This window comes from Artemia sp. Qi Xiang Cuo, chromosome 6 (genome assembly GCF_049724085.1).
Source record: "Artemia sp. Qi Xiang Cuo chromosome 6, ASM4972408v1, whole genome shotgun sequence".
NCBI lineage: Eukaryota > Metazoa > Arthropoda > Branchiopoda > Anostraca > Artemiidae > Artemia > Artemia sp. Qi Xiang Cuo.
Window position 1 is genome coordinate 72,310,762 of NC_142799.1, and position 13,928 is coordinate 72,324,689.

Sequence of the window (13,928 nt, forward strand, 5' to 3'; positions counted from 1 at the left end):
TAATGTTCTGATGATTGCTGATACTAAACAAATTATCATTAGTTAAGTCTAGGAAACCCCATTATGTTTTTCTAATTTTTGAAAAGATAGTTCAGACTCATGTACCTCAAACGGCAGAACTTGAACTATATTTGCAAAATACAGACATTCAAGTCCCAAGCAGTTTTGGGTGCCTTTATCCTGATAAAAAAAAAAAAAAAAAAAAAAAAAAAAAAAAAAAAAAAATGAAAACACTGTGTGTTGATTCTAGATATGTTTCCTTCATTCAGTTTAAGGTTCATATCAATAGTTTTTAGAACGTAAGAACGTTTTAGTAATCTTAGAGATGATTAAAAACGTCACAAAAAGGGGTGCGATGTCGACGAAAATGCATAATCAAATTGTAAAATATTTCAGAATCCTATTGCAAGGGTTGCAAAACTCAGTCGACGAAAGTACAAGATTTGTTGTCTTTGAAGTGGTTCATGGTAGTGAATAAATATGTTCTGAGACCACACTGGTTATACATGACTAGCTGTCTCACTGTCTAAAATACCCCTCGTTTGGTTTTTGTGATCTAATTATTTTTCTTTGTTGTTCCATCATATGGTTGTGAATGGTAAGTATAGAGAATCTCTTGCCGAGAGAAAGGAAGACTTCAAAAGTAGAATTATGGCAACAATATTTATGTCGAAGCAATCTGCTTTTGATGCTGGTTCTAAAGATATTTTAATTTAATGCTAATTCATAGAAAACAGGGAGTTGGTGTTAGAGGGTGGTAGTCCAATAACATTCCAGATAACTTCAAGTATAACTTAAAAAGTGGCTCAAATATAAACAAAGAATTACTAATTTTAAGAAGATATCGAGTCAGATCAGAAGATGCTTGCAATGGGCTTGGGTCTCCTTAACTTTGGTCAAAATAAGTTAACCCTCCTCAGATCCAGATTGATCTATTAGCTTTGGTCCCTTGCGCTTTTAGGTCTAAATGATATATTTGCCTGATTCCCAAGATAACCCCTGGCTTCCTCAGAAGCTGAAGAAGCAAAGCAACCTTTGGGTAGTTGACAAGAGCAAATCCATTGTCTAGCGATGTTGCTGCTCGTGTTCAGTGTTCCAAACCATATCAAAATGCTTATAGTTCTTTGATTTTTAAGGCTAAATCTCTATTATTTTTAAGTATTTTTGAGATGCAGTATGGATATTGGGAAACCTGGCCAGTAACCAATTCCCCCCTTAAGTCTTCATTGCCACTTTCTTCTGTTCCTATAAGTTTGGTGGCTGATGGTTTCTTTGTTCAAGGTGAACTGAAAGTTCAAGAAGTATCCGCCTTTTATTTTGTTAATGTTGGGAAGTCAACTTCTTCTTCAGTCAGGTCCCCTTCTTATTAACCTAATTTAAGATCGTTTCTCGGTCCCTTCCATCTGAAAGCGATGGTCCTAGAACCAGTTTCTGAGGTAGAAATAACTAAAGTATTTAATGGTTTACAGGGTTTGTCGCCGGCTGCCCCTGATGTATACCCACCAAGGTTATTTAGTTGACGTTTCCTTCGATTATTTCACCTTTGACAAAACTTGCAGATCTGTCTTTTGAAAGTGGAATTTTTCCAAGTTGGCATAAGTGAGCTCCAATGATTGATTTATGTAAAGGTGGACATAAGAGTGTCCCGGGTTCTTATTGGCCAATATCTATGTTGTCTGTATTTAGTACATTTTTGAAGAGACTGTGCCTTTGCAATTGCCGTTTCCTTGGCATTATAAAAGTTTTTTTTCACGATTTTCAGTTTGACTTCCGAGTTAAGCGCTCCAGAGTGCACGTCTCTACACTTTTTTTGAATTTCCTACATTTGGCTCTTGATTCTGGTTTGATTGCTGCTACATTTTCGGACAACTGAAAAGATTTTGATTCCTTTGCCCATTAGACTTTAGTCTCTAAATTATCTCACGACTATACAATAGGGAATGCTCGCAGCTGGTCTGACTCTTACTTGTCTGGAAGGGTCATCTTGGATCCTCTCTTCCACTCAGTATCTGAAGTAGAGTTTGGTGTCCCGCAAGGCTCAGTTCTAGGGCCGCTTCTGTTTTTGATGTATGTCAATCGCCTTATTCTAGTGGCTATAAACGTAAAATGAACATTTCGTTGTCATCTGTGTAACCCCATGTTGTCCTTGCTAAAAAATGTAGATCGCCATCAATGAGTGAAAACGTTCTAATTGCTTTGGCTAACGTAAGTACCCTTAGTACTGCCATCAGAACTGAGCTTGGAATCAGTATGAAATTGACTAATTTCTCTTGAGGGTAATTCTTTGATTCGAATTTAACTGCCTGGTCCAGAATTTTGACAATTTGAGCTTTCTAATTATTTTGCACATTATTTGGGCTTGCCTTTAAATATAATAAATTTGTCCTTCAGGATCTCCTGCCCTTAGTAGACCTAATGGTTAGTATATCCGGTTTCTCGATACGTTTTTTGGTGTTTTTTGATGAAAATCTCTCCTTATGCTGAATATTAGCCTTATTAAAATGAAGATATCAAGAAGTGTTGGATTTTGTTTATATTTTGGGTAGAAACCTGTGATACAGCAGTGTGTATAGTGGGGACCCACCGTGTCTGGTTTTCATGGCTTCTTTTTTTACTTTTATTGTCGCTTTAATATAATAGAAATATAATTTGTCATCCCTTGTGCATTTTCGGTTTTCCCCGGAGGAAGCAGTTATTTCTTTAGTCTTCCCTTGGTCGTATTTTTAAGGTGAACAGGAATTATAATTCTTTCACAATTTAATAATTCAGGTAGGCTATCTATTTACAAATGAAGAAAGCTACTATTTTCTTCTTTATTTTTTTCGATCTTCTCAAAAAATATCACAGAAGGGGGCCTAAACGGAGTTTACATGGATTTTGTCGTAGATGCGGTACTGCTTTGTCATTTTTCCAAATTTAAAATAAAAACTAAATAAGTTTTAATAAATAATCGGTTCTTTCTTACGCACGTGTTTTTTTCCCCATTTTTTTTTTATTTTACAGACTGCGATACTTTATAAATGGGATTGTAGTTTTCTAAAGCTAATTGATTCTGTAATATTCCAGCAGCATACGGATATTTAATAACCCAAAGAGCATCTTTTGCCTGAAGGCAATCTTTAGCCGAAAGAGTATGTTCAGAGTAGATACTCCTGATACAGGATCCTTAGGGCCAGAAATATAAAGGGCAAAACTAAAATAACTGTCACAATCTGTCTCTTAGATTATCGTTTAGTAAGGTCTGTGATTTGAATATGACTTAAGGGAAAATAAAACTAGACCCTTTGTTTTCTGTTTATTTTGATGGAAAAGTTATTACAATCCAAAAATTTTCTTATACTTCTATGAAAATATAGTTTTTTGAGCTGTCGCCTAAGAAAAAGTGTGGAACAAGTATATACACTAGAGAGATGGGGATAGTTGTTCCTTATTTTCTGTTTCTTAAGGTTGTTTTTTAATTTTAGGCAGGTAAATATAGAGGATGGCGTTAGTATCAATGATTTTATCGTATTTATTTTGGCCGCTACCAATAACAATGTATATAGTTGAGACAGCATGTATTTTATTCCTGGTGAAGTTGCTGATACGATTAACAAATGGAACATGCATGTCGACGAATCGACTTGACGGGAAAGTTGTCATAATAACTGGAAGCAGCTCAGGTAATAAGTGTCACATTTTAAGTAAGAAACTCCTTTATTAGAGGATTATTAAATTATCCCAAATAGTATTATTCGTTGAAACTTCGCCTCGCCCAGGATGCACGGAGGGGGAAGGGGAAGTGTTTCGTAGGAATGTCTCCCTCTTAATATCCTACGGTTTTCCTATAATTTTGTATTTTTCATATTTAATTGACACATTTTATATTTTCAAATCAAATATATACATGGACTAGGAAAAGAGTCTTCAAAACTAGCAAAAATTTCACCTTACCAGGTATTTTCGCCAAATTCGTAAACGAGGGTGTTATATGATAATCCTTGGAAACTGTAAAAATTGGAAAAGTCCTGAAGCGTGGAAATATTATTAATTAAGATACTTCTAAATAGAGGAGACAATATTGTACAAGATCAATGGAATTTTAAAGCGAAAATTGTTTGCAAAGAAAAAAAATGCAAATAAGTAAACGACAAAAGGGCATAGAGACTCAAATATAATCAGCATAAAAATACATAGGATACGACAACAGATAAAAATGAAGTTTTGCTGGTCAACTTTTAGTTTAACTTGCTGTGCGAAACTTCATGTTTTACAATACCATATAGGATTTAAACTGTAATAGTGTTGGAATATTGTTAGAAATAGTGTTATAATAGTGTTGGAAAGCAATATTTTGTCCAGGCTACGCCTTCATATTCAGGCACGTACCCTGTATTTTTTTTTCTGCTCAAGGAACCCAGTATCAATTTTTTTCCGCGGGGTCCAATACTAAAAAGATTCATTTTATCTGATAATTGTGAATATGAAGTGTACATGAATTCAAAAAAAATATAGGATTTATTTAGGGGGGTTCGGGTACCGATTCCTCCCAACCTGTTTGTACCCCTGTTCATATGGCTTCCCTAGGATAGAAAATCACCGAGCTACAGCAACTTCGAAATTGGTCAAAAAAGTTACTTCTGGATTGTCTCTAGAACATAATTGAGTTTGTTTTGGTCATTGTTTTGGAACTCAAACTGTTTGCAAAGGCAGTTCTTTATTAATTACTTTGATTTTATTTGTAATTTTAAGCATACCTGAAGATAGTAAGATTCAAAATTCATCAAGATTAAAGTTACCCACCAAAAGTCATGAAAAGTGTTGCCCGATTAAAAAAAAACGGAGAAATATCCTCCGAAAGGGGAGAATCACCTCCAAAACGGGATATAATCATGATGAAAATTACACCATGAAATTAAACATACCAGAGAACCCTATTACAGATGTTTCAAGCCCCTATCTACAAACATGTGAAATCATGCATTTTTCAAACTGCTTGTGTTTTTAAAAGTTCATACCCAAAACTCTGATAAAAGCAGTATTGATAACAATATATGCATAACAAATATGCCTTTTCTAAGTATGTAATATTTATTAAACCTAATGCTACTCACCAAAGGTTATAAGCCAGAGAAAATCTGCTCCAATTTTTTAAAATATTTCCAAAATATTTCCAAAATGTTGAATGATCTTGACAGAAATTACACCAAAAATTCAGCTCGTCAGAAAACTCCACGACAGATGCTTCAAGTGTCTATATGCAAAAAATGAGAAATTTTGTATTTTGCTCAGACTATGTGTGTTTTTTTTCCCTATAGGCTTTTGTATCGAACCAATTGCCCTAAAATATCCGATGGAGGCTAATTCGAACAGAAATTAAAAGATCGAGTGCCTTTTTAAGCAGCAAAAAAGTTTTTGCACCACATCCAAGTGACATTTTCTGATATTTTCTGGCACAAAAAATACAAACAATTTTACCCCACAGAGGGAGAAAAAAGTATCGATGAAAAATCGTAATTAAATTGTCGGAAAGTTATATTCTGTGCTTTCCCAGTCGCAGAAGCAGTAAAGCTGCGTGGAGGCAGTAAAGCTGCGTGGAAGCAGTAAAGCTGCGTGGAGGCAAATTCAATTCCGAAGTTGCACCTAGTCTATTCAAATAAATGGTTGATACAGACATTTTATTTCAAAATTTAATTTAAAAGAAATATCTAAGATATATTAAAAAAAACAGTAGTGACGAACACTTGCGCATTATTTAATAGGGGGAGGGTCGGTATATCTTTTTGTAGGGAGGGGGAGGGTGCCTGAAGTCCCAAGATCTTTGTGTAGGGGGGAGGGTGCCTGAAGTCCCAAGATCTTTGTGTAGGGGGGCGGGTGCCTGAAGTCCGAAAAGTGTATTTTTATGCCTAAATTTTCCAGCTCTATGTGAGCATTCAAATGAATAAAAAAGAGTGTTTAGACGGGGAGGAGTTGAAATTAATCTCTAGTCACGCTTCATTCCTAGAAACACTTTTTAAACTAAGTCCTTAATGCGGGGTCTGCAGGGTAATAGTTCCCCCTTGTTTCATTTTTATTTTTGCTACATAACATAAAAGATGTAAAATTCTCATGCTTACCGATACAAAGGAGATACGAAGGGGAGGATCGTGAGTGCTGCCAGAATATTTTCTAAGGGAGGGGAGAAGTGCTATCAGGAGTTTTGTTTTTACCAAGATTTAAATGGGAATATTTCTGGTTTTCATTTTTATATTTTTCCAATGTTTTCTTGCTTTCTGGGGGGGGGCGGGAGAGGGCTTCCGAGAGAAGATTTAGAGGGAAGAGGGTAGAAAGTAGTCCTTCATCTCCCTTTATTCCCGGGAATATTTTTCAACGGAGTATACAGTATAGATGCTGTGATGTGATGACTCTTTTTATTACAGAAAATTATTTTTCTGTACAACATAAAAGACAAGATTAATGTGCTTATCGGCAAAAATGCTGGGGAAATAGGGAGCATCATGATTGCCACCAGGGAATTTCACACGAGAGGTGGGCGGGGATTTTATTTATTAATTTAAAAGATGACATGAATGTGCTTACTGGCACAATTACTGGAGAGGTTATGGAACATAATGAGTGCCACAAAAAAGTTTTAAGTTACTCATGGAAAACTATTAACAAAAAAAAACTTTCAAAAATTTTAGAAATAAAGGTTTAAGTCTACCCTGTAAGGGTTTTCAGTCGTTGATGAAAATTATACAGTATAAAATTAACATGTATGAGAACCCTAAGCCGTTTTATTTTAAGTTTTTACTGTTTAAAAATAATAGAGTTGTGAGAAAGAGTCAAACTGTAGCTTAAAGAGCGAGGCGTTGAGGAGGGGACAGCTCCTTTCATATACGGAGTAATTTCTGTTCGTTTTAAGTTTTAACGTCGCTCCTCATTTTCAGTTAGAAAAACTTGTTTTTTAAATTTAATTTTTGATCGTTTTTTAATTAATGCAGGTTTTGATTTTGGCTCACCGTACATAAATAATTAAAAGAAATTGTATGTTAATTTTACTTTTATTTGGTTAAATGGCTTTTTTGAAAGTTGTTTTACGAACGTTTTTACGTGTTTACGAACGTTTTTATTAGTAATAAATATACGTAACTTACGAATTAACTTACGTAATGAACTTCTATATTCATATATTTTTAATACGTATATTAGGGGGTTCGCCCCCTAGTCAGTGCCTCGCTCTTTACGCTAAATTTGGAATTTTGTTCCAATTCTTTAAAAATGACCCCTTAATCACAAAGGCCGTTAAATAGAATTTCTGATCTTTTTTTTAAAATAATGCTGGGAAATCTGGCGCCCCCTTCATAGCAGTATCCCTTCCCCCATGAAAACTTCCTCCCTGGAAAGATCCTCTCACATAACACCCGACCCCCTCCCCCTCCCCACTACCAGAAAAAATCTCCCCTGAAAACGTCTGTATACTTCCCAATAACCAATACTATATGTAAACATTTGTTAAAATTCATAACTTTCAGCCTTCCCCCCGGGGACTTTGGGAGATTAAGTCTTCCTAAAAGACATGGTTATTATATTTTCGACCATGCTGAACAAAATGGCTATCTTAAAATTGTGATCGGGTGACTTTGGGAAAAAAGTGAGCCTGGGAGGGGGCTTAGTTGCCCTCCATTTTTTTGGTCACTTAAAAAGGACTTTAAAAATTTTAATTTCCGTTCGAATGAGCCCTCCGACGATATTCTAGGACCACTGGGTCAATACGATCACCCCTGGGCAAAAAAAAAACAACAAAAAAACAAATAAACACGCATCCGTGATCCTTCTTCTGGCAAAAATACAAAATTTCACATTTTTGCAGATAGGAGCTTGAAACCTCTACAGTAGGGTTCTCTGATGCGCTGAATCTGATAGTGTGATTTTCATTAACGTTCTACAACATTTAGGGGATGTTTCCCCCCTTTTTTTCGAAAATCAGGCAAATTTTCTCAGGCACGTAACTTTTGACGGTTAGAACTAAACTTGATGGAACTTATATATTTGAAATCAGCATTAAAATCTGATTCTTTTGATGTATCTATTGACATCCAAAACCCTGTCGGTTACTATTGAGCCGGGTCGCTCCTTACTTACACTTCGTTACCACGAACTGTTTGAAAGAATTCAAATCATACAAAATAAGATAGTTCAAATTGGATCACCTGTTCAACACACTGACGACATCAGTTTTCATTTCAAATTTACAAGATATTTGATGTACCCAAGACTTGAGATTTCCAGATTGCAAATTTTTGTTTCAAGTATTTCAATAACCTCCTTCCATCTTCACTTCAAAATCTGTTTACATTAAATCAAGATTTGCACACTTATAACACATGACGTTCTTGTGACATAGTCCAAGAAGCACCCTCTACGAAAATAGCTTCTTTTTTAATTAGATTTTTTTGCACTGATTATTTAGAATTCACTCCCCTTAAGACATCTGGAATTCAAACAATCTTATATCCTTTAAGTGAGCAGCGAAGGGTCATTACAGAAAAAGTGTTTAGTGCTGTCCTCCTCAATTTTTTTTCTTCCAATTTTATTTTCCCTTTTTTTGTCGTTCCCTATTGCTTTCTCTCTCTTCTTCGTTTTTTACCTTTAAAGTTGAAATATAGGTTGATTTATTTACTGGTTTACTTTTCTACTCTTTTTTCTTCTTCTTGATGCGTCCAGCTAATTTGTTGTTCATGTTTGTTTTTAACTAATATTAGTTAATTTCTTTATTAGCTAATTATTAGCTAATTAGTTAATTAGCTAATTAGCTAATTAGCTAGTATTAGCTAATTAGTTAATATTAGCTAATTTGTTGTTTATGTTTGTTTTTAACTAATATTAGTTAATTTCCTGCCCTAGACCAGCATATTTTTTGTGCTTTCCTGGCAGAAATGCTACGTAAGTTATGTATTTTATTTTTAAATAAAGATAAACGAAACTGAAGTCTGAGTTTCAGCTTCTAATGCCAGCTCAGAAAATGCTTAAACTTTACAAATGATTGCAAATGATTCTATTCATTTAGAAACAAACCTTACAAACAAACTATAAAAAACGCATAAAAATTTGTTTATATACATTGTGACGTTTGTAGGAGTCGGACAGAAATTACGGGGAGGGGGTCAACTTTAGTTCCATAATAGTCTGATTTTCAGCTTCTAACATCAGCTCAGAAAATGGTTCACCTGCATACCCCATATTCAGCATGACTTCTCTGTCGCAGTTCTCATCTTTGGCTACTGTGCTACAAAGATATTTGAATTCTCTGTAGTTCCCAAATTTGGATTCTCCGTATCAGAAAATAGCTATTATTAACTAATATAAAACTATTAGTAAAAACTAATTGCGAAAAACAGCTGCTGATCCAAATTTTGAACAATTATTCAAATTGTGCACAAAATTTAAACTACAATCCAACATTTAAAGTTTTAAGCAGAAATACTGGTAAAACTTTGCAATTATTCTTACATTTTAGCAATAATTAAAGCCATGCCAATAAAAAAAATGGATAAAATTAATTCCAAAAACAACTCTAAATCAAATTAATAAACAAAATTAATTCCAAAGTGTTTTCCAAAAATGCAGTTTTTCAAAAAAAGTGAAGAGCCACATTAAAAACTAAAACAAATAGAAATACAGTCTTATAATAATTGAAACTTAAAACCAACAGTTTCAATAATGAAACCCAAAAGGGAAGAGAAATAATAAAGAATAATCACATCAAATATTAAGATAGCAGATACTGCTATGGATGAATAGATATTCCTAAAAGGAATAGAAATTAAAATGAAAAATATTGTCAAACTTACTACTATTTGTTAAGTGCCACTTATAAGATTAAACTACCCTACCTCTAAATTCAGAGCATTATTTGTGCTTTAATGAAAACAAAACATATTTTAAACGTTTCTGCTTTTATTTTAGTAACACTAAAAAATGAAAAATTTCTGAGACTTCTGAGAGTTAGTATCTACTATTTACTAAACAGTCAGTCTACTTTCCTGAGTTCTTGTCAGTAATCTTGAGTATTATGGCAATTTTCTTTCTAAGTTTCTTGTTCTTGAGGTTCTGACAAATTAAAACCTCACTGCTCAAAGTAAATATTGTTTTCAGTGAAATACAAATGACGTTTAAGTCTTTTAGAGTGCTTAAGAGAGAGGGAAAGGAAGTGTGACACCACTTTTATTTGTCAGCCTTACTGGCCTGTAGATGTTGCATTTCGTTGTGCTATAATCCTGATTATTAAGATTACTGATCCTGAATCAGTAATCCTGAATCTTATGGTGGTTTATTTTTAAATTATTTTGTTGTTGTTGGTGTTATGACAAATAAAAACCACACTTTTCAAAGTCCGCATCGTTTTCAGTGAAATACAAATGACATTAAAGTCTTTTAGAGTGCTTAAGAGAGAGGGAAAGGAAGTGTGACACCACTTTTATTTGTCAGCCTTACTGGCCTGTAGATGTTGCATTTCGTTGTGCTATAATCCTGAATATTAAGATTACTGATCCTGAATCAGTAATCCTGAATCTTATGGTGGTTTGTTTTTAAATTATTTTGTTGTTGTTTGTGTTATGACAAATAAAAACCACACTTTTCAAAGTCCGCATCGTTTTCAGTGAAATACAAATGACACTAAAGTCATTTAGAGTGCTTAAGAAAGAGGGAATGGAAAGTGTAACGCCACTTTTATTTGTCAGCCTTATTGGCCTGTAGATGTTGCATTTCGTTGTGCTATAATCCTGATTATTAAGATTACTGATCCTGAATCAGTAATCCTGAATCTTATGGTGGTTTGTTTTTAAATTATTTTGTTGTTGTTGGTGTTATGACAAATAAAAACCACACATTTCAAAGTCCGCATCGTTTTCAGTGAAATACAAATGACACTAAAGTCATTTAGAGGGCTTAAGAAAGAGGGAATGGAAAGTGTAACGCCACTCTTATTTGTCAGCCTTATTGGCCTGTAGATGTTGCATTTCGTTGTGCTATAATCCTGATTATTAAGATTACTGATCCTGAATCAGTAATCCTGAACCTTATGGTGGTTTGTTTTTAAATTATTTTGTTGTTGTTGGTGTTATGACAAATAAAAACCACACTTTTCAAAGTCCTCATCGTTTTCAGTGAAATACAAATGACACTAAAGTCATTTAGAGTGCTTAAGAAAGAGGGAAGGGAAAGTATAACGCCACTCTTATTTGTCAGCCTTATTGGCCTGTAGATGTTGCATTTCGTTGTGCTATAATCCTGATTATTAAGATTACTGATCCTGAATCAGTAATCCTGAATCTTATGGTGGTTTGTTTTTAAATTATTTTGTTGTTGTTGGTGTTATGACAAATAAAATCCACACTTTTCAAAGTCCGCATCGTTTTCGGTGAAATACAAATGACACTAAAGTCATTTAGAGTGCTTAAGAAAGAGGGAATGGAAAGTGTAACGCCACTTTTATTTGTCAGCCTTATTGGCCTGTAGATGTTGCATTTCGTTGTGCTATAATCCTGACTATTAAGATTACTGATCCTGAATCAGTAATCCTGAATCTTATGGTGGTTTGTTTTTAAATTATTTTGTTGTTTTTGGTGTTATGACAAATTAAAACCACACTTTTCAAAGTCCGAATCGTTTTCAGTGAAATACAAATGACACTAGAGTCATTTAGAGTGCTTTAGAAAGAGGGAATGGAAAGTGTAACGCCACTCTTATTTTTCAGCCTTATTGGCCTGTAGATGTTGCTTTTCGTTGTGCTGTAATCCTGATTATTAAGAATACTGATCCTGAATCAGTAATCCTGAATCTTATGGTGGTTTGTTTTTAAATTATTTTGTTGTTATTGGTGTTATGACAAATAAAAACCAAACTTTTCAAAGTCCGCATCGTTTTCAGTGAAATACAAATGACATTAAAGTCTTTTAGAGTGCTTAAGAGAGAGGGAAAGGAAGTGTGACACCACTTTTATTTGTCAGCCTTACTGGCCTGTAGATGTTGCATTTCGTTGTGCTATAATCCTGATTATTAAGATTACTGATCCTGAATCAGTAATCCTGAATCTTATGGTGGTTTGTTTTTAAATTATTTTGTTGTTGTTTGTGTTATGACAAATAAAAACCACACTTTTCAAAGTCCGCATCGTTTTCAGTGAAATACAAATGACACTAAAGTCATTTAAAGTGCTTAAGAAAGTGGGAATGGAAAGTGTAACGCCACTCTTATTTGTCAGCCTTATTGGCCTGTAGATGTTGCATTTCGTTGTGCTATAATCCTGATTATTAAGATTACTGATCCTGAATCAGTAATCCTGAATCTTATGGTGGTTTGTTTTTAAATTATTGTGTTTTTGTTGGTGTTATGACAAATAAAAACCACACATTTCAAAGTCCGCATCGTTTTCAGTGAAATACAAATGACACTAAAGTAATTTAGAGTGCTTAATAAAGAGGGAATGGAAAGTGTAACGCCACTCTTATTTGTCAGGCTTATTGGCCTGTAGATGTTGCATGTCGTTGTGCTATAATCCTGATTATTAAGATTACTGATCCTGAATCAGTAATCCTGAACCTTATGGTGGTTTGTTTTTAAATTATTTTGTTGTTGCTGGTGTTATGACAAATAAAAACCACACTTTTCAAAGTCCGCATCGTTTTCAGTGAAATACAAATGACACTAAAGTCATTTAGAGTGCTTAAGAAAGAGGGAATGGAAAGTGTAACGCCACTCTTATTTGTCAGCCTTATTGGCCTGTAGATGTTGCATTTCGTTGTGCTATAATCCTGAGTATTAAGATTACTGATCCTGAATCAGTAATCCTGAATCTTATGGTGGTTTGTTTTTAAATTATTTTGTTGTTGTTGGTGTTATGACAAATAAAATCCACACTTTTCAAAGTCCGCATCGTTTTCGGTGAAATACAAATGACACTAAAGTCATTTAGAGTGCTTAAGAAAGAGGGAATGGAAAGTGTAACGCCACTCTTATTTGTCAGCCTTATTGGCCTGTAGATGTTGCATTTCGTTGTGCTATAATCCTGACTATTAAGATTACTGATCCTGAATCAGTAATCCTGAATCTTATGGTGGTTTGTTTTTAAATTATTTTGTTGTTGTTGGTGTTATGACAAATGAAAACCACACTTTTCAAAGTCCGCATCGTTTTCAGTGAAATACAAATGACACTAGAGTCATTTAGAGTGCTTTAGAAAGAGGGAATGGAAAGTGTAACGCCACTCTTATTTGTCAGCCTTATTGGCCTGTAGATGTTGCTTTTCGTTGTGATTTAATCCTGATTATTAAGATTACTGATCCTGAATCAGTTATCCTGAATATTATGGTGGTTTGTTTTTAAATTATTTTGTTGTTATTGGTGTTATGACAAATAAAAACCAAACTTTTCAAAGTCCGCATCGTTTTCAGTGAAATACAAATGACACTAAAGTCATTTAAAGTGCTTAAGAAAGAGGAAATGGAAAGTGTAACGCCACTCTTATTTGTCAGCCTTATTGGCCTGTAGATGTTGCATTTCGTTGTTCTATAATCCTGATTATTAAGATTACTGATCCTGAATCAGTAATCCTGAATCTTATGGTGGTTTGTTTTTAAATTATTTTGTTGTTGTTGGTGTTATGACAAATAAAACCACACTTGTCAAAGTCCGCATCGTTTTCAGTGAAATACAAATGACACTAAAGTCATTTAGAGTGCTTAAGAAAGAGGGAATGGAAAGTGTAACGCCACTCTTATTTGTCAGCCTTATTGGCCTGTAGATGTTGCATTTCGTTGTGCTATAATCATGATTATTAAGATTACTGATCCTGAATCAGTAATCCTGAATCTTGTGGTGGTTTGTTTTTAAATTATTTTGTTGTTGTTGGTGTTATGACAAATAAAAACCACACTTTTCAAAGTCCGCATCGTTTTCAGTGAAAT

General features: G+C 34.2%; 1 protein-coding gene across 2 annotated transcripts in view; it reads left to right on the forward strand.

Moving 5' to 3' along the window:
• The window catches only part of LOC148951575 (retinol dehydrogenase 11-like), a 271,589-nt gene that overhangs the window by 17,119 nt on the left and 240,542 nt on the right, over positions 1 to 13,928 (forward strand). For both annotated transcript variants that reach the window (XM_089090342.1, XM_089090341.1), the window contains exon 2: positions 3,469 to 3,662. In XM_089090342.1, the coding sequence (XP_088946468.1) occupies positions 3,482 to 3,662 (181 nt within the window). In that variant the 5' untranslated portion in view covers positions 3,469 to 3,481. The remainder of the gene's footprint in view (positions 1 to 3,468; positions 3,663 to 13,928) is intronic.